General features: G+C 39.5%; 1 protein-coding gene and 1 pseudogene across 1 annotated transcript; one reads left to right on the top strand and one right to left on the bottom strand.

Annotated features, from left to right (window-relative positions):
• The first annotated feature begins 150 nt into the window (after nt 1-150).
• Nucleotides 151-15,052, top strand: LOC126623117 (AUGMIN subunit 3-like; annotated as a pseudogene).
• A 290-nt stretch (nt 15,053-15,342) lies between these two features.
• On the bottom strand, nt 15,343-17,196 carry LOC126622711 (two-pore potassium channel 2-like). The gene is made up of 4 exons (XM_050291449.1): nt 17,034-17,196; nt 15,869-16,504; nt 15,497-15,773; nt 15,343-15,384 (listed from the first exon to the last, which is right to left on the bottom strand). Exons 2-4 carry the CDS (start codon nt 16,495-16,497, stop codon nt 15,343-15,345), a joined length of 948 nt encoding a protein of 315 aa, XP_050147406.1. The 5' UTR covers nt 16,498-16,504; nt 17,034-17,196.
• Between the last annotated feature and the right edge of the window lie 4,752 nt (nt 17,197-21,948).

The raw sequence follows: 21,948 nt of genomic DNA, 5'->3' as shown, positions 1-21,948 counted from the left end.
AAGGCCGGCGCCAAAACGGCCCAAAAATTCACTCTCACTCAGTTGCTAGCAAATATTTGAAATTGAAAGCTGAAAAATCGCAAGATCTGATCACGAGGCAACGCCGTTCACGACGGAGCAAGAGAAGAGAGACAAGAAAACGACCGGGGAATGAGCGGGGTGAAGCTGTGCACTCTGTTGGGTGAATTAGGGTACCAGGGGGCGGACGCATTGAACCGTGACAGCTTCGAATGGCCCTTCCAATACGACGACGGTCGACCCATCCTCGACTGGATCTGCTCCAGCCTCCGCCCTTCCAACGTCCTCTCTCTCCCCGAACTCTCCCAGTTACTCTCTTTCTCTCTCTCTCTCTCTCTCTCTCTATCCTCCCCCCCCCCCCCCAAATTCATTGTCATTTGGGTGAATTTTGAAAATTTGTATATAATTCTGAAATTATTGTGTTTTTGTGTTTTTGTGTAGATATGAGCAATTTGTATATAATTCTCGTTTTTGTTGTTTGCAGTCATAATTGTTGAGTTTTTATATGCTGTGTTCGAACTTCAAACTGTTTGTGTATTGATAATTTGATATAAATGTTGATTGTGCAGGGAGAAGATTTGGACTTTGCCTACGATAGCATTTCGGCCTTTGCTTCCAGGCCAGACAACCAGGAGGCGGTTTTTGCAGCCGAGGAGGGACTCAAAGATATCCGGTACCATACTTTTTACTACAGACTTCTTACATTCTTTTATACTCTTTTAGTTATTTTTCCTCTAGTGATGCATTAGTTCATCCATATTTTTGAGTTCTGGCCTGTACATGAGGATCGAGAAGAGATTTTGGCAGCATAGGAAATTTCTTGATGTGGGTGTATTGCTTATTTGATTTGTTTGTTTCATTTTTCTTGCGGTAAATCATGGCGAGAAGGGAGGTGTTAATGAAAGGATAATGGACAGAAATAGGTGGAGGACTAGTATGCCTATAGTAGTTTGGATAACAAAAAGCTAAGCTTGGTAATTGCATATTCTAGCTATTTGGTGATGCATTGTGGAATCCTGTTCCCAGTACTTATGGACTTCTTTTCTTCCTTAGGGATGCAACTTTGGCCTATAAAGCTGAAGCTTTACAGTTGCAGAGACAGCTCAGGCATCTGCATTCCCAATTCGACATGCTTACTGATCAGGCTTCTAGTCTGATCCAAGGGAACATCTACTGTTAATGGACATCTTACAACTATAGACGATAGCCTCTCTGCAAGAAATTTGCAGGTATATTAGTAAAAAGAAGATTCCCTTACTAGAATAGCTACAATCACTGAAATATATTCTGGGCATTGGTGATCAATTTTGAAATGGATTTAGTCATTTTCTTGACTAAGTTGAAAATCAATTTCTCAGACATTGGTGGTGTAGCAAATTGAGGACAATGATAATTGATAAGTTTGATCCATTTAGGTTTTTTGTATTAGTAAAATATTTGATTGGGTTTGGTTTTCCATATAATATGTATACTATGTTGTCTGCAACCCTGTGAATGAGCATTTGGATACTTAGTGACTTGTGTGCAAACAAAAACCTGCAGTTTAACCTGCCTTTGTACAAACAACTATGCGTATAGGGTTTTTGATCGATTTTTTAACAAGAAAAGTACCTTTAGAAGTTTATTTCTACTTAAAATTTCATAAGATTCTGAATTTTTTCATTGTAATCTAGATGAATGCAGTTCTTGGAAGGATGGCTTCTACAGCACAAGAGTTGGCCGGCCCATTATCATTCTGGGGATGGTATTATACTCTTTTACCTTTCAGTACTTTTGTTGACTATTTGGACATTTTACAACTATCTTTGTTATTTAATGGCCAGTATACGTTCTGCATTTTAATATGAGAATTATTATGTGATTTGTGCACAACTGATGGAGAAATGCGAGATCACTTTTTCTGCTTACGAATTCAACAATCAAGCTCACTATTTCTGCGTTTCATATTTATGAATGTTTAGCACTACTTAACTTGCAGGGGATGGCATCCATTTAGCTTACTCAGACTTTCATCCATACTTAATTGGAGATTCATCTTGTATCAAGGAGTTAAATCAGTGGTTTGCCAGGCAGTTAGACACGGTATGTAGATAATAGCGCCCCCCACCCCCTCTCCTCCTCCTCCTCCTCCTGCTCCTCCTCTCTCTCCCCCCCCCCCCCCCCTCTCCTCTCAGCATTGTTAATCTTATTTATTTACGGATTGTGTATGAACGATCATCCTTTTCTTTTCCAGTTTTAATATTGCTAATTTAATTGGTCGTGCATCAGTGTGTCATTGTTGCTTTCACTTAGGACGGAAATTTAGCCAGTATTGCTGCAACTTACTTTTCAGAAATCCATCAAAACTTCGTGCCAGGCTGCCAGCTTTTATTTCTAGATCCTCTGCATTGAAAGTAAACTGTAATACTGTGTATGTTTTTTTTTTTGGGAATAATTTCAAGACCGCTATTTATCAAAAGAAAAAAATTAGAAAAATTCAGATTTCTAGTATTCATATTTCACAAGTTCATCTTGGGGAATTCTATCTTGTTAGTATTGAAAATCTTCTGGATAAGTTCTTGAAATCATGTTTTTCCTCTCATCTCTTGTAAATTTCTTGTGGACCTATCTATTCCACTATCTTTTTTGCTTCTTGCCAGTTTCTCTATTGTATACTTCATGTACTAGAGTTGCACCTTTTAAGAATTTACTTGGTGCGATGGCAAGTACCTTCGCCCATGAGCGGTAGGTCTTGGGTTCGAGACTTGGGAGCAGCCTCTCCATAAATGGGGGTAAGGCTAGCCGACATTCACCTCTCCCAGACCCTGCGTAAAGCGGGAGCCTTGTGCACTGGGTACGACCTTTATTAAAAGGAAAATGAAGGCCTTACTAAGTGATATGAACAGGGTCCTTTTCGTTTAGTTGCTGAAGAGGGCAAATCTAAGTGTTCATGGGTGAGTCTTGAAGACATCTCAAACATCATAGTAAGAGGTAACCCGTCTATTGGCTTTTATTGCTTATTTTTCACTCTTGTATTTTCCTCTCACTCCCCATTAAGTTTTCAAGATTAATATCTACAGATTGTTTTTGCTTTTCCAATATGTTGCTTTTCCACTTTGTTGGTGTAATAGAGTCGAGATTACATGAGCATGCTGGATGCTTTTAACTTTGAAAAAAAATAATAATATTATTTGATGTCTCAGCTGGTACCAGATGCTATTTTCGTTTTGAAAATATTAATTCCGGCTAATTCATGAATTGAATCAAATGGATCTTTTTAACCAAGCAGAAGAGTCGAGTCATAAAATAACTTGAACCTCCTCTTAAAAGAAAAGACAATTACACAGACCAATGAATGGAGTGATATGCACAGCTTTAATCATGTACAGAAGGATAATATGCCTGCCACAAATAATTTTCTTCTTGTTTTTCTGCCCATACGTCCTTGAAAAATGAAAAATAGGGATATGTTATCATTTGTAACGTTGTAGTTTTACTTTTCTCAATCCAGAAAGTATGTGCAATCCATGTGTATTCACGTCATTATCACTTTGATGTAAATGTTGATTATTTGCATAAGCGAATATTCATAATCTAGAGTTGCCTAGGTATTTGGATATCTTAAGCTGTTTTAACTTATATAGAGTAGCAAATATTGACTCCTTTTACTTGGTCTTTTGATTGCAGCAGATTTAGAAAAATCTCATCATCAACGTGTCTTTGAGTTGCAACGACTTCTTTCTATGTATGTAACTTTTCCCCCTACTTACAAAGTTTTAACTTATATAAAATGATATGATGCCTACTTATTTTGTCAGATTTCAGATCACTACACCCTCTTTAAGAAACCAGAACAATTGCTGTTATTATTTACTTCAATCATTTTATTTCTTTTAAGAATCTACAAAGAAGATACAAAAGGTTGATAGCCTTTATGAAAGTCCACAAAGAAGGTCCAAAAATGTTGATATTTTGATTTACGGTATGATGGAAATTAGAGGATGTATTCCTTTTGTGTAATCAGAGTGAGAGGGTATATTAATTATTTTACTTCTCTGACACTTGAGAGGTACAGAAAGTTTCCTTTTTATTTGTTTGTATTCTGTTATATCTTCTTCATCATCAATCGCTCTCTCTCTACACACATGCTTGTGTATACAAACACATTCTTTGAAATGATGTGGTATTTTAATAATTCAACCATACGTCTGTTGTTTAGATGACTTATCTATTTTTGGTACTTGAATAGATGTGGTATTTCTATATCTGTGGCTGGTTAACCTTTTTCTTGTCAACTGTCATGCTGGCATTTTTTGTTGTTCGTAAATATGGAATCCCTGCTGACTCTGTTACTGCTAAATATTGTGCAGTTTTGGGACAAGTGAAAGACAATGGGTGGAAGCCCAAATTGAGAATGCTAAGCAGCAGGCAATTCTAATGGCACTTAAATCTCAAGTATCATCAGATGAAGCTCACTTCCATCTTGATCTTCATTCCCTTAGGTACAATGCATTTTACATGTCAATTCATTATGCTTTGTATAGTGGTAGACTTCAATTTTTCCATATCTGCTACATTTGACAATATCTTTTGACGAAAGGCTATCTAATATGTGTACAGCAGAAAGCATGCAGAACTTGTTGGAGAACTATTAAATTCTTATCCCAAGGAAGAGAAATTATTATTTGAGGTTTGAATGTGCTCTTGGGTTTTAAGTTTCCTATGTTTACCTGTTATATCCAAATTTCCAAAATCTTCCTCAGAAAAAAAGTTGGATTCTAGTTCAAGTTGTAGTCATAGAGAAGACCCCCATGGGGAAAGGATCGTGGACATGCTACCTGCTAATCATGTTGCTTGTATTTGTACTTTCATTTATCTTCTGGGGTTTTCTCTTTAAATTGTTTTTCTTGGGGGTGACGCAGACTGATACTCTACAAGATTTTTCTGTATGCTTATTTCTGCCTTCAAAACAAATTCATATCATTGATTTAGTTTGAGTTATACTGTTTGATTTACTGTGTATTCCTTTCTCAGACTATTCCTGGTCTTTGTTGGGTGCTGGCTCAACTCCAAGACACGTATCGCAAGATATTATTAGTAACTAAACCAATCTAGAACTGTAAGATGAAACAGCATCAGATTATTTGCCTTCCATGGCTCAAAAAGTTTATAGCTAATGTGATCTGAATTATCAATTTGTAGGTGATTGACTTAAAGGTCATGCAACAAGAATATTACATTAACCGGCAGAAAGCGGTATTGTTAGCTACTAATTGTCTAATTATCAATCAAATAGCAATGAGTTCATATCACAAAGATTCCTGATCTTCTGGTCTAACATTTTCTTATTCAATTGTCTTGGCAGTTTATAAATCATCTTGTTAATCAGCTTGCAAGGCATCAGTTCTTAAAAATGGCTTGTCAGTTGGAAAAGAAAAACATGCTCGGAGCATACTCCTTGCTTAAAGTTATTGAATCAGAGGTGCAAGCCTACCTATCAGCAACAAAAGGCCGTGTGGTATCTCTCTCTCTCCTCTCTCTCTCTCTCTCTACTCTCTCTCTCTTTGTAGACATCTAAAATCCATTTCTCCTTCACCTCCATCAAATATTCTCTCTTACTGTTGGATGATTCTAAATGCATTCAAAACTTGAAGTCATAACACGTCACATTGTAATACTATTATGCTCAGTTTCTCAGAACTGGGTAGTATTATGCTCCGGGTTATTTGGGAAACCTTGCTTACAGTTGCATGCTTAAACCCTTCATTCTCTTTTTCCTTTTGTCCACTATCATGGCATGTTGATGTTCCTTTCTAATCATTATAGGGTCGTTGCCTGGCATTAATTCAAGCGGCATCTGATGTACAAGAACAAGGAGTGGATGATCAGGATCACTTTTTGCATGGTGTTAGAGATCTTTCAAATATCCATTCAAGTAATGACAATACATTCTACTTCAATAAACATAAATGTTGATAAGATTTTTTTATTAATACCATTATTTCCTCTTTTATTCAATACGTTCTTGCATTAGATGCTCAAGTTGGGCTATCAACATATCTATCAGCTCCGGGTATTGTGCAGCACATATCTAGTCTTCATTCAGACTTGATGACCTTTCAGTCTGATCTTGAGAACTCACTTCCAGAGGACAGAAATAGATGTGTAAATGAGTTGTGAGTTATTCTTCTTTTTCTTATCCACTGAGGTTATTTGGCTAACAATTTTTTACTTGGCCTATAAATAACCGTTTGCAAATTATGGAATATACCTTGTGCATGTTGGTTATTGCAATCATGCAAGTTAGTACTCTTAGGTTTTTTCCTACTCATTGCAATAATAGGATTTCAACATACGACAAATTAGTTAATGAAATTACACCCCAGAATTAAAGAATATACATTGCTTACTTCATATGTTCTATTGATGGGACACTGACCCTATTGATGATCGTTGTAGCCTTCATCACATAGTACCAGCCTTGCTCTGCATGGTATTCTTTTTTTCATCCATATGGACCACAAAGGGGCACGTAGTCATAAGGCATTTTGCCTGCTTTTTGATATCTTTTTGCCCATTCACTTTGAAAATTCGATGGCTGAATGGATCCACATCCATGGTACACTAAATATGTTAGAAAAGCAGTCCTGCTGGAACACTGATAGCCTGATTTGACAAGCAATTCTATACAATATGACGTTCAGAACCTCAATGAAACCAACTAATTATCTAATATTTGGCATCTGTTCCTGTATTTCCGGTGAAAAATGTAAAATATGCATGGTTGATGGTAGAATTTGATGTAGTTTGGCATCATGGACCTGTCTGGTATTGGGTGGACTTTATGGTAGTGGTCTAGCATGTCTTCCCTATCTTTAACTCGAATAAACATGCCTTCTCAATAACACTGAAGGAGATCGTATAACTTGTAAGGATTGCAAAGTTATACCAGGAGAGACCGTGGCTAATCAACATCGCTTGTTGGTGATGGATGTACATATCAAAAGAGTGAGACAAAAGAACAAGACTTGGAAGTGCCCAAGGACTAGATGGTGGAATCTCAAAGAAGAAAAACAAGCCATTTTCAAAGAGAAGGTAATCACCCAATGTGTGTGGGATAGAGAGGGGAAAGCTAGCCAAATGTGGGATTCCATGGCTAGTTGTATCCGAAAAGTAGCAAAAGAGGTATTAGGAGAGTCCAAGGGCTTTGCCCCACACCAAAAGGAATCTTGGTGGTGGAATGAGGAGGTACAAACAAAGGTGAAGGCTAAGAAGGAATGTTGTAAAGTCTTATACAAGGAGAGGACTGATGAAAATGGTGAAAGGTATAGAAAAGCGAAGCAAGAGGTGAAGAAAGCTGTCAGAGAAGCTAAGTTAGCGGCTTACGACGATATGTATAAACGACTAGATACTAAAGAAGGAGAGTTAGATATCTATAAACTAGCTAGAGCAAGGGAAAAGAAGATAAGGGACCTCAACCAAGTGAGGTGCATCAAGGATGAGGATGGAAAGGTTCTTGCTACAGAGAACGCGGTTAAAGACAGATGGAGAGGTTATTTTCATAATCTTTTCAATGAAGGACATGAAAGGAGTGCTTCTTTAGGGGAGTTGAGTAACTCAGAAGAGTGTAGAAACTACTCTTTTTATCGTCGAATCCGGAAGGAAGAAGTGGTTGTAGCTTTGAAGAAGATGAAGCATAGAAAAGCAATAGGCCCAGACGATATACCAATCGAAGTGTGGAAAGTTTTGGGAGAGACAGGTATAACATGGCTCACTGACCTTTTCAATAGGATTTTGAAAACGAAGAAGATGCCAAATGAGTGGCGAACGAGCACTTTGGTGCCTATCTACAAGAATAAGGGCGACGTACAAAATTGCATGAACTATAGGGGTATTAAGCTAATGAGTCATACAATGAAGCTCTGGGAGAGAGTCATTGAGCATAGATTGAGGCAAGAGACACGGGTTTCGGACAACCAATTCGGGTTCATGCCAGGGCGGTCAACCATGGAGGCAATCTATCTCTTACGAAGATTGATGGAAAGATATAGAGATGGGAAAAAGGATTTACACATGGTCTTTATAGATTTGGAAAAAGCGTATGATAGGGTCCCAAGAGACATTCTTTGGAGGATTTTAGAGAAGAAAGGAGTACGAGTAGCATATATCCAAGCTATAAAGGATATGTATGAAGGAGCAAAGACTGCCGTAAGAACTCATGAAGGACAAACCGAAAGCTTTCCCATAATTGTAGGATTACATCAAGGCTCATCCTTAAGTCCTTACCTTTTTGCGTTGGTAATAGATGAGTTAACAGGACATATTCAAGATGATATTCCTTAGTGTATGCTTTTCGCAGACGATATAGTGTTGATAGATGAAACTCAGGAAGGGGTAAATGCAAAGCTTAACCTTTGGAGAGAAGTGTTGGAATCTAAAGGTCTTCGCCTAAGCCGATCAAAGACAGAATATATGGAGTGCAAGTTCAGTGCAAATGGAGGCCAAAACGAGTTAGGGGTGAGGATCGGAGATTAAGAAATACCAAAGAGCGACCGTTTTCGTTACCTAGGATCTATCTTGCAAAAGAACGGAGAATTAGATGGAGATCTCAACCATAGAATACAAGCTGGATGGATGAAGTGGAAGAGTGCATCCGGCGTGTTGTGTGACCGCTGTATGCCACTGAAGCTCAAGGGAAAATTTTATAGGACGGCAATAAGGCCGGCGATGCTGTATGGCACAGAATGTTGGGCGGTGAAGCATCAACACGTACACAAAATGGGTGTAGCGGAGATGAGGATGCTTCGTTGGATGTGTGGGCACACGAGAAAGGATAAGATTAGGAATGAGGATATCCGGGGTAAAGTAGGAGTAGCCGAAATTGAAGGAAAGATGAGAGAAAATCGGTTACGGTGGTTTGGACATGTGCAAAGAATGCCTACTGACGCTCCGATTAGAAGATGCGACTATGGGACAGAGGTTCAGGGCCGAAGGGGTAGAGGAAGACCTAGGAAAACTTTGGAAGAGACTCTAAGAAAAGACTTAGAGTACTTGGATTTAACGAAGGACATGACACAGGACCGAGCACAATGGCGTTCTAAGATTCATATAGCCGATCCCACTCAGTGACTTGGATTTTCCAAGTCTCCAACCGAGAAGTTTTCCTCACTCGGGAAATTAAGGGAACACTACCCCAACCTACATGCTCCACTCACAAAGCTTCAACATACAAGCTTCAATAAAAGAAAATTCAAAGAACTTAGCGAAGAAGGCTTTGGTGTATTTAACACAATACGTTGAAATGAAGGAAAACTTATTTATTGATATCCCCGATAAGCTACAAATATGTACATATACATGAGTCAAAATAAACAAACAAGAGGGAGCCTTCACAAAGGTTGCTTAGGAGAAGTCTCAGCAGTCGGTAGAGCCCCAGAAAGAGAAGGCACCGGAGGGGGATCATTCGGAGCCTCAGTACTGGACAGAACCCTAGAAGGAGGAGGCATTAGAGGTTGATCATTTGGAGCTTCATTACGCGGTACAGCCCCAGAAGACGAAGGCAATAAATGCCTTTGGAACAAACCCACAAATCTCTGATGATCAAGTAAAACCTGACCATCAGTTTCCTTCATCTGGTCAAGCTTCCTCTTCATGTTTGTAGCATAGTCATGTGCGAGCCGGTGCAACTGTTTATTCTCATGCTTGAGCCCTCTAATCTCCTGTTTGAGATTCATCACTTCAGCCGCCAATGATTCAACTTGGCGGGTTCGAGCAAATAGGCGTTGGGCCATATTAGACACAGAACCTGCACATTGAACACTGAGAGCCAGCGAATCCTTAACAGCTAACTCATCAGATCGTTTGGAAAGTAGTCTGTTATCTTTAGGAGTGAGAAGGTTCCTGGCCACCACCGCAGCGGTCATATCATTCTTCATCACGGAATCCCCAACGGTAAGAGGATCAGTAGGGGAGACGAAGGATGGGCGCCATATGTTGTCTAGAGAAGGCGGGGCTGCCTCTTCAACAAGGTTCAAGTCAAAACGACGGTCGGAGGGGCCAGACATTTTCAAAGGTGTTGAAGAGAGAAGAGGTCGGACAAATCAAGATCTTAGAAGTGCAAGAATGGAGCTTCTACTGGTGGAGATTCAAGTGTGCTTTGGAACTTAATGCCAGCCCCTATAAAAATCTGCACTCGATGGAGCTTCAGAAATCGAAGAGGCGCCTGCTCAGAAATCGAAGAGGCGTTTGCTTTCTCAAAAGTTGGGCTGCTCAAAGACCACGAAGGCCGATCTAAGAAATCGAAGAGGCGCTCGCTTTCTCAAAAGCTGGGCTCCTCAGAGACCACGAGGGCCGATCTCAGAAATCGAAGAGGCACCTACTTTTCCAGCCTTGTCAGCACCTATCACACGCACACTCAGCTTTGCGGAAATTATGGGCATTATGTCGAAGACTTCTGGGGAAGTAGAAAACACATGAATCTTACTGTTCAATCACCCACTTCCCACACGTAACAATAGCTCATGGGTACCACAGATAACTTTGCCAAAGTTCTCTGCCAAAGTTGAGCACGTGAAGCTTGCAGCTCCCACTACATCGCTCTGACCAAGAAGGGTAAAAGAATAGCAAAGAAACAGCACTAACAAAGTTTAGACCCATAAATTTTGAAGGTCTAGCTACCATATTATTACCCACAAGGGTAAAGGAACAGTACCACTGCTGGATAATTGGAAAGTCCCTGTGTGTCAACCTCTGTGCTTTGTGGCAAGGTAGACTAGCAAACATGCCCAACATTTACTCACATTCGAGAAAACACTCCCAATAAGATTGCTTGCTTCAAAATCGAAGAGGCACCGTCCTCCGAATCTCGAGAGCCAGACTCCCAACATGACTACTTTCTCAAAAATCGAAGAGAGGGTAAAGGAACGGTACCATTGCTAGATAATTGGAAAATCCCTGTGTGTCAACCTCTGTGCTTCGTGGCAAGGTAGACTAACAAACATGCCCAACCTTTACTCACATTCGAGAAAACACTCCCAACAAGATTGCTTGCTCCAAAATCGAAGAGGCATCGCCCTCCGAATCTCGAGAGCCAGACTCCCAACATGATTACTTTCTCAAAAATCGAAGAGATACTGCTCCCCGAATCTCGAGAGCCAGACCCCCAGCATGATTGCTTTCTTAAAAATCGAAGAGGCATCGTTCTCCGAATCAATCGAAGAGACGCTCGCTTTCTCAAAAGCTGGGCTGCTCAGAGACCACGAGGGCCGATCTCAGAAATCGAAGAGGCACCTACTTTTCTAGCCTTGTCAGCACCTGTCACACGCACACTCAGCTTTGCGGAAATTATGGGCATTCTATCGAAGACTTCTCGAGAGCCAGATACCACAGACCACTTTTTCAAAATGCTCTGACAGAGTTAAAACATGTGAAGCTGGCAGCTCCCACTACCGTGCTATGACCAAGCAGGGTAAAGGAATAGCATTACTACTTGTTGTTAGGGAGACTCCTATATATGTCGACCTCCATCCCCAACGGACAGGCAGACCTGCAAAAATGCTCAACCCTTCCTCATATCTGAGAGGGCACTCCCAACGAAGCCTTTCGAAATGTTCAGCTTTCTTTCCCCCCGATAATACCTCTGCAAACAAGCTATACTAGAGCAAGAATATCTCATATCATCAGGGTTAAAAGCAAGAGTATCCCATATCATGCTTTTTCCCTGTCTTTTCCTTTGGCCTTGTTTTTACCTGCAAGACAAGGAGAAAGAGAGCAATCAATCAGCACTTGGAATCAAGCTTCCAGCCAGGAACTAACTGCCTGGAACCCCTTACCTGATTACTTACCTGGCATTGCTCTCGAGTACTCATCTTCAACATCTTATGTTTCCAGGGAAGATACCGCATCTGCTTGAGGAACAGATAGGGCAAGTGCGAAGGATACAAGGAAGCATGTGGAGACAAGCGTAACAGCACACGTGCCGATACATCCATTATTCTATCAAAAGCAAAAGTATCCCATATCAGCAGGGTCGAACGTACTCTAGATTTGATGGACTTGTTTTGACCCTCAAATTCTTCAGTCGGCCTTATACTCTGGAGGAAACCAGAAAACCCTCCAGCTCAGTTCAAGAATAAGCCTGTGGAAAGTTACTTCTTCAAAAGCAAAAGTATCCCATATCATCTCTTTTCATTTTTCTTCTCTTTATCCTTCGTGCTGCTGCAAGATGGGGAGAAGGTGAACAATCAGCCGGAGCTCTGATTGCTTACCTTGTCTGTCACCTCTTTCAGCAGATCCCCTAGCTCGGCGACTTGGGGGACTCCTACTACATGGTTTGTATCGCGCTTGACCAAGCCGGAAACTACAAGTAAGCTTCAAGTGAAATTGATACATTACCTTGTGCATCTCCACCAGTTAAAGATACCACCCCTGGATAGAGGAAAAGTACTTCCAGAGAAGATGCCACATCTACCTATGAGACAGATAAGGCAAGTCAAGACGATACCACACTCCGATACTTAGAAGTTTCGTGATTACGAGATCATTCTCTCACAATATTTCCTAATGTCATTTGTACTAAATCATTCACTTGTACTCACTAAATGATAGCTTGAACCTATGTACTTGTGTAAACCCTTCACAATTAATGAGAACTCTTCTATTCCGTGGACGTAGCCAATCTGGGTGAACCACGTACATCTTGTGTTTGCTTTCCTATCTCTATCCATTTATATACTTATCCACACTAATGACCAGAGCAATCTAGCGAAGATCACAAAAAACGACCGTTTTCGCTACCTAGGATCTATCTTGCAAGAGAACGGAGAATTAGATGGAGATCTCAACCATAGAATACGAGCTGGATGGATGAAGTGTAAGAGTGCATCCGGCGTGTTGTGTGACCGTCGTAGGCCACTGAAGCTCAAGGGAAAATTTTATAGGACGGCAATAAGGCCAGCGATGTTGTATGACACAGAATGTTGGGCGGTGAAGCATCAACACGTACACAAAATGGGTGTAGCGGAGATGAGGATGCTTCGTGGGATGTGTGGGCACACGAGAAAGGATAAGATTGGGAATGAGGATATCCGAGGTTGGAGTAGCCGAAATTGAAGGAAAGATGAGAGAAAATCGGTTCCGGTGATTTGGACATGTGCAAAGAAGGCCGATTGACGCTCCGGTTCGAATATGTGACTACGGGACAGAGGTTCAGGGCCGAAGGGGTAGAGGAAGACCTAGGAAAACTTTGGAAGAGACACTAAGAAAAGACTTAGAGTACTTGGATCTAACGGAGGACATGACACAAAACTGAGCGCAATGGCGTTCTAGGATTCATATAGCCGACCCCACTTAGTGAGAAAAGGCTTTGTTGTTGTTGTTGTTGTTGGTCATCTCTTCTGCATAAAAGCATCTACAATGAATTTGCGTCTCTTCACTTTTTCATTCTGTGGGAAAACTTCTAGCTTGTTAATTGTATCAGGTGCACTTTAATTCAAAGTTTGCAGCAATTGCTATTTGCGTCTTCGACAACCGCACAACCTATACTGACCCCACGGGTAAGACATCACTATTAAACCTTCTTTTCTTATTGCTTCGTTGGTTTCTATTTTCACTGGTATTCATTTTCCCCTTGTATGGTATTCTATGCATCATGTGCACCTTAAAGTCACAAAGTAGAAGATCTGAACACGGAGAATCGTGTCTTGTTGAGATATTTTTTCAACCTTGAACGGTTCTATGTTTTAACTTGCTTTGAAATTGATGTTTTTTCGTGTGCGATAAATTTGACATCTAAATTGAAAGACAGAATGTTGTTCGTAATATAGCGATAAACTCACCGTGGTTGACATTTTATGTTTCCTTTTAAAATGATAGTTATACGAACGACTAAAAGAATGAAAAAAACCTTTAGTTGTCCTAACGTATCCTAGGGTTGAAATCATAGTTTCATTTTAGATGTTACTTTTCTTCCACTTTTTCTGATCCGCTATTGGGCCATTTGAACACAATGTTATTGCAGCTTGTTGCGGTAATTCTTTAGTACATTCTCGCCTCTGTTCCTGTACATTTATCTTTGTCTTTGTTTGGGAGCCATTGATGAAAGAGCTTGATGAAATGGAGAAAATAAATGCAAAAGTCTCTGCTGCAGTTGAAGAGGTGACACTGGAGCATCGTAAGAAAAATGAGGTAACTGCTTTCTGGCGCTTATATTGGTTTACTTAACTACTTTCTGGACCATAATCGTGTTATAAATATTGGAAATATGTATGGCATGCAGATTGTAAAACATCATGCCAAGGAAATTGGGCTTCAACGAGGTGTCTTTGTTGAGTTTTTTTGTAATCTGATTGTCCGAGGAGTCAAGTTGGGGAGCTAACTGCGCGTGTCAGAGCTTTGCAGGTTTCATAACACGTGCATATATGTTGTCCCTGCTTTTTGCGTGTGTAGTAGATAGAGAGGGGTTGAGCAACTTTGCAGGTTTCATAACACGTGCATATATATATTGTCCCCGCTTCTTTGTGTGTAGTAGGGAGAGGGGTTGAGCTCAGTTGCTGTATTTATCAAAGCCATGGATGGTCCCAATGACTCTGTACCCAAATTCACAAGTTCAATTTCAACGAATGTGGTCCTGTTTTTATGATTTTTTATCCGTATCTTTCCTCTCGTTCGTGCCAGTTAGAAAAATCACTTCCAAAGAGGCCAGTAGTTAAAAATATAGGAAGAATATCTGAAGTTGATAGATTTAGTGTAACTTTCAGTTCAATATTGTTGGTTAAAGGTAAATTAAACTCAGTCACACCAATAAAATGACTTAAAAGTCAATAGGTTCTTGTTTAAAAATTCTAAGCCAAGGAAATTGGGCTTCAACGAGGTGTCTTTGTTGAGGTTTCATAACACGTGCATATACATTGTCCCTGCTTCTTTGTGTGTGTGGTAGAGACTAGAGAGAGAGGGGTTGAGCTCAGTTGCTGTATTTATCAAAGCCATGGATGGTCCCAATGACTCTGTACCCAAATTCACAAGTTCAATTTCAACGAATGTGGTCCTGTTTTTATGATTTTTTATCCGTATCTTTCCTCTCGTTCGTACCAGTTAGAAAAATCACTCCCAAAGAGGCCAGTAGTTATCAATATAGGAAGAAAATTAAACTCAGTCACACCAATAAAATGACTTATAAGTCAATAGGTTCTTGTTTAAAAATTCTAAGCCGTTGAATTCTTGGCCACTAAACAAAACTAATTAATCCTCAACCCCCAAAAAAAAAACAAAACTAATTAATGAATTCTTGGCTAGAAAACAAAACTAATTTGCCACTAAACAAAAAACAGTGATATTATTCCGGAGAATTCAGTTGACAACTGCACCTTCTTGGTTCTCTGGTCTTGTGTCCTTCAATGAATCAAACACACATGTCAGAAAATAACAAAATATAAATAAATAAATAAAAATATAAATTCAACCCCGAATGGAAAACGTATTATAGTAAATTTTTGTAAACTACCTGAAGCGGACGGATGATGTCGTCCATTAGCGGTATTTCATTCCTGAGGAGATCGAATAACTTCGTATGGTCTGCTCGGGTGTTATCACAGACTTCATGCCAAACTTGTAATTGTTCTATTGCATTCTTAATTTCATTAGCAACATTCTCTAATTTTATTTCAGAGTTTTCCACCAATAACATCACTCTTTGTCTTCTCTCTCTAGTAATTTCATAAGCTCTCTCCAATCCCAAGGTGGTTCTGGTATGATAGTACTGCTGCTCAATCGAGTTTGGGCTGCATAAATAATAAAATTCACTTATAAGACACAAAAATAGATAACATGAAATATATATATATATATATATTTACTTATAAAATTAATTAGTTACCCGATCCTCCAATGCCGCCACGAGCTATTCAAGAAGTTGATATAGCGTGACACAAGCAGCGATGCGATAAACACATAAAATGAGGCGAAGATTTGAGCTTTGGGGGACGTGAAAGAAAAATCACCGTAGCCGACGGTCATTACAGTGATTATATTGAAGTACCACACATCTAAATAGTGGAACTTCTTTCCCTCCAATACAGATATTAATGAAATACCTGAGCCTATCAGCAATAAAAGCAACAAAATAGTTGCAGAAACTATCTGAATATAGCGAGGCCTATGGTTAAGCCCTGTCCGCTGAGTTGCTTGAGATAGAAGCCAACCAATGGCTGCATTGATGGCAGACGTAGCCCCAGGTGCAAAAAAAATCGCAAGTATTGATGTCAACAACATCGAAATACCCGTGTTCGGGAAGTAATCACCATAACCCACCGTTGTTATGGTAATGACACTGAAATATAAAGATTCAATAACGCCGTCGGATCCCTTTGCGATACTCTCCTCGTCACGCATGTAATAGGCACATATGCCAATAACGAATGCAAGAATCACTGCGACACATTGCAGCCAAAACCACCACCATGGTCGGGCTGCGGCATTGGCGGCTGGATTACCTTGGTTATCCATCAAAAGCCTAGCAAGTCATTTAACAACAAACATTCATTATATCTTGATCGATACATAACGCCGTAAATGCCGAGGACCCAAAACGCAGAAAACAAGTTAAGACAAAGAGCAACCCATAAATCATTGAGTCCAAACGTAAATAATCAAACTCGAAAAATAGAAAAAAGCATCCAAACTTTGGTTTCATAATATAATATCATTAAGGTAAGTATACAAGTGTGAGTAAACCATTACAAAATTTTGTTCGTCTTGAAGTAGTTGATATTTTTGTATGAAGCTTGAAGAGAAGTCAACAGTGTAAGAGAGAGAATTTAGAGAGAGACAGATGTCACAATGAACAAGTAATGTAGTTGATTAACCACCAAAGACAACAAGAATTCAGCAAAAATTCAAGAAATCCCCAAATTCTAGGGTTTGCAAAATCTCAGACGCAGCAACAAGAATACAATTCACAGAAAGAAGAATCACAGTACACTAGCCTTACAGTACGAACGATGTGAAAACAGTAACCGAAATCAAAGATACAGTAAGGTCACCTGAAATTCTTCAACACAGAAATCGAAAACGCGATTGAAAGGAATCACCGACACGGTTCGACAATGGAGACACCACTGCAACGAACACCAAACTACACAGCAACAACGGCGGTGACAGTGAGCGGAAGCAAAGGAGCGTCACCGGAGGCAGAGGCCGTTCCCGGAATAATTTTTGTATAGAGCGTGTAAGAGAGAGAATTTAGAGAGAAGAAGTTTGCTATGCTACTGTAAGCTTCCTATAAAAGCAGACTCACCCTTCAAAACAAATATAAAAAATAATAGGATCATAATATTTGTTTACTGAATTTGCTACTAAACAACGTGATACATGTAGTATCTTTTCTGTTAATGATCAATGAGGTTCATAGCGGGTCAAAATTTGAATAAACAAAGCATATTTGGGATTACTTGAAATTTCAAACATATTTTATGACAACCAAAATCTCTTCTAGTCCTGTTTGGCAGAAAAATTTAGAAAGTTTTAACAAAAAGCTTACGGTACTGTTCACTTTAATGAAAAATCACATTTTTACACTAAAAAATCAAATCTGATACTATTCACTTTACCATTTATTTTCTCCTTATCGTTAAAACTCAAAGTTTTCAAGTACTTTTCATTAGTTTTCCTAAAAATTTAAGATTGCTTCTAGGTTATGTCAGAAGCTCTATCTAAATAAGAGTTTGCCACATGGAAGCACTTCCAAGTATTTTTTAATGCAGCATTTGAAATTTTAATATAAAATTCAAAGTGTTTGTAACAAATTTTTTTTTATTATTAAGAACGCTTATAAACTAAAGTGTTTTCTACAAAAACGGTAGCCAACGAGCATTCGAAACATAGAAAATACTTGTTTTCTTCCAACCCAATAGTTGCAGAGGGTCCAAACCTTGCTCAATCAACATCTTCATCAGATTACATTTGACCCAACAATTTTCGGCATCTTATTTGATTTTCCCGCCTACCGAACAGTCAGTAAGAAGTAAAATGTTAACATTACCGGCACCGATGGCGCCAGAGCAACGGAAGACTTGTCAATTACGGCGACCAACAGGTCCGATCCGATTAGGAAATGCCGGACAATGGTCAACCCGATTGTTATGTGAATGTATTTGTATTGCATAACTGAAGCTGCACAGAGGTATGAATTTACACAAGAATTGTGATGCATTTCTAGGTAAACTGAAGCTAATTCTAAGCTATTACAATGCTCTCCTACAATCACTCGAAGATGGATTGTTGTATCCTACAATCACTCCAAATCATATCAAATAGTTGACTATTTTATTTCCTTTAACACTCCCCCTCAAGTTAGAGTGTGGATGTCAATGACACCCAACTTGCTAAGATACGAGTTGAAGGCAGGTGCTCTTAGCGGCTTCGTAAATATGTCAACTATCTGATTCCTTGTTTGCACAAGTGAGAAATGCGTTCTCAATTTTTTATGGATAAAACTTGCGTTCTCCTATTTAGAGTGAGAAATGCACATATCTCATTCTTTATGACAAGTCTCGATTCGGGATGTCCACCTGCCTTTTAATTTTTATACAACGAGATTGGAGAGGAAAAATTTGACCCTAGCTGTTACTCTCGTACATGAGGCATATGATGGGGCGTCAATCCATACTATTAGGGAAAATACTAGGCATATCATGTTTTTAGACCATATTTGTAAACCACCTAATGTGGCGGTTGATGATTGAATTTGTTTAAATGTTGAGTAATGTACGTGTTTATTTCCTAGCAGTGACACAATACATAATTTACAAGTATGGTCTAAAAAAATTAATGTAAGCTAATTTGAACTACATTATTACAAGCTCATTGTGAGACTTAGCCTACTTACCCACCCCTTAATAGATAATATCGTTTTTTCAAAAAAAAAAAAATTCAAAATTCAAAATCTGGTTAGCAATACTCTTATTATTGCTTCAGGACTGTCAAATCCTAATTTGATTACACCCCCTAACTTAAAAGCTCTAATGGGCGTTTTCTCCGCACATGTCTACCTTTAATCAGTTAACTGAAACTCGTTTGTTGCCACATCCCTTCAGCGATCTTCTAGAGGGATCTTCATCTCATCTGCCTCTATTTCTCCGTATTCATCGTTGAAATCCTGAAACCTTCTCATCCACCATGTCAACGTCTGCTTCTTTTTCTCTTTCCGGACCGAATGTGGCTCAATTCCTTAAGCTAACATGGCTTCGTCAAATTACGCCGTTCTTGATTGGTCACGACCTATGTATACATACCTTTGTTGTTGTTGGCTTATGAACAGAAAGTCCACCAAGAAATTAAAAAATATTATGGATACCTTTGTTTTTGTTTTATTAGAGAAAAGACAAAACAACGGTACAACTCGTCCGACCCTCTTCTCTACCCTTCTGCTGCCTTAATTATGCTGTGCTGTTGCTGCCTCCCCATGATAGCAGGAGGAAAACAGAAAACGCTTTCTAGCTACCCTTCCTCCCAAACAAAAAATTATGAAGAAATAAGCAAGTTTTTGCTGCTTAATTTAATCACGTGAAGGTGAAGGCAGATGTAAGTTCATATTTTTACATGGCTTTGGTAAACACATTCATCCAGCTTAAACTCTCTCCTTGTAAATTCATATTTTTACTTGGCTTTGATAAATACATACATGGCTTTGATAAATAAATTCACATTTGAAGAAAAGAAAGCAAAATGGTGATGTGTCACGTTTTAAATGCAAATATGTTAATGTGTACAAAATTAAAAGACTTTGATCACAAATTCAAAATCAATAACGCTTTAGTAAAACAATATTATTGGCTATGGAATTAAATAAATCAGGCTTAACTAGGGTTAAAATGGATTACACATGGCAAGCATTGGAATGGATGGTGAGCATACCTTATAGGTAGTGTGGGTGAGCAAAAATGCTCCCTTTACAAAATTCGAAACCAGCTCCTATGCCCAACCCGTGAGAAATCTGGGTCAAATCATGGGTCGCCCGTCACGATTATAGTTTTCGATTTTGGCGACCGTTGAAAGATGAGACCGAACCTATTTTCTTCCTCTCTTTGAGCCCAGTTGAACCCTTACCTCAATTAAGCCTTTTGACCACAGTAAATGACAAATTGGGCTAGATAAGCTCTCGGCTTACCCTAAACCTTAAGGGCCGCGATCTTTGTTTTCAGCAAGGAACTCAGTGGCGCATCACTTGGGATTGGTAGCCCTTTGTTGAAGGAGTAAAACCTGACAAAAATCATGGTCATCGGACGTCTAACGGTAGAGCGACGGTGATCGAGGTTTTTCGGCCATCTTGCCCTTTTCCAACTGATTTGCACCACTTTCCGTCCACAATTGAACTCCGACGAAGGTATGAGAAATGCTATACGTCTCACGATCTTCCATTTGATATATTTTGAGCTATTTTTTGTGTTGGTTGGAAAATCCGGCGGGTCATGGCAGTCGATCGTCGCTTAAGGCGACACGTGGGCTTGAAGACCCACTTTGTTACCTGACTAATTTCGATGCACTGAATCCATTTTTGCCATCCGTTTGATGAAATTCCGTCGTGTGAACCTACTTTTGTTAAGGTCCGCCACTTGACCATTGTAGTAAGCGACGATCCGAACGTTGGATCATCACCAATTTATATTATGTTATTATACGTATTATTTGAGGACCTTAGGAACTTATAGATCAGAAATCCGATTTACGGATATTCCGGATTAAAGGAAATCTTATATTGCTAAACTTTGAAGTAAACAAAGATCTGACCATTGCATCATTATGAAATTACAGTGTATTGTTGTGCGTAATAGTTGAGTACCTTAGAAACTTACGGATTGGAAATTTGACAAATGGATCTTCTCGGATTTGGATTTCTAAGTTTGTAGAACCGATCATTGATCGACACTTAAATTTGTAATTGGCAGATATCCAACTGTCAGATCGTCACAAAATTTTAATATGTACTCCTAGAACCATATTAAGACTCTTAGGAAGTTATGGATTGGAAATTCGGTGGATGAATCTTCCGGATTGGATTACTAGGATTGTTGATCGTTATGTTGACCATGTTGACTGATGGTTGACTTTTGGTCAACATGTTCATAATCGATCGTTGTTCTTTTTCAGTACATCGATATTTTCACACTAAGGGGATGGGGAGTTCAGTAAAAGGCACACAATGGGCAGCCTAATTTGGTATTGAATTCGCCATCCATGAGATTCAAACCTAAGACCTCTCACTTCCAAGTGAAGAGAAATACCACCAGATCGTAGTATTGAAAGGCTAGAGACTAGGTAGAGCATAGTCGGCCTACCTTGGTCAGCGAGCTATACCAATTGATGTATGTCTCGGGTTGCGTGCACATTTTAAGGGTGACTCCGCCTAGAGGAATCACCGTTTACCTAGTTACATTATTTATGTAGGTGGTTTCACATGGTTAATCCGCATTGGGAAACCACACTATTGGAGGCATGTCCATTGTCTCGCTTGGTTAATTCGCTTTGGGGGACCACGCGTACGCTAGGGGTGGCTTCACCTGGTTAATCCGCATTGGGGAACCACACGCATTCTAGGGGTGACTCCGCCTAGTTAATCCGTATTGAGAGGTCACTGACTTCTTGGTCACATTATTATCCATAAGTAGTCATGCCCGGTTAATCTGCATTGGGGGACCACGCTAACGGATGGATGGTTATGGTTTTGCGTAATTAATCCACATTGGAGAACCATACGCATTCTCTAGCGGAGTTCCGTTGAGTTGTCTAGAATCCCTCTTTACATTCGATTCCATTGAGTTGTTCTGGTACTAGATCTCTAAAAATCATTATGGTTCCTCTGTATCGCTCTAGCTCTAATTTTCGGCATGTTTATAAATGAAAGAATTGACAATCTTTGTGAATCAATTTAGAAAGGACAATGGACGTCTGGATGCTTAC

This window comes from Malus sylvestris, chromosome 5 (genome assembly GCF_916048215.2).
Source record: "Malus sylvestris chromosome 5, drMalSylv7.2, whole genome shotgun sequence".
Classification (NCBI taxonomy): domain Eukaryota; kingdom Viridiplantae; phylum Streptophyta; class Magnoliopsida; order Rosales; family Rosaceae; genus Malus; species Malus sylvestris.
Note: the sequence above shows the minus strand (reverse complement) of the source record. Positions and strands in the feature narration are given on the sequence as shown.

What these genes read in the sequence shown, in the direction of transcription:
- LOC126622711 (XM_050291449.1), bottom strand. Translation starts at nt 16,497, where the DNA reads ATGGATAACCAAGGTAATCCAGCCGCCAATGCCGCAGCCCGACCATGG. An exon ending in TGGCGGCATTGGAGGATCGG is followed by an intron (nt 15,774 to 15,868) that starts GTAACTAATTAA and finishes TTATTTATGCAG; the next exon opens with CCCAAACTCGATTGAGCAGC. An exon ending in ACATCATCCGTCCGCTTCAG is followed by an intron (nt 15,385 to 15,496) that starts GTAGTTTACAAA and finishes GATTCATTGAAG; the next exon opens with GACACAAGACCAGAGAACCA.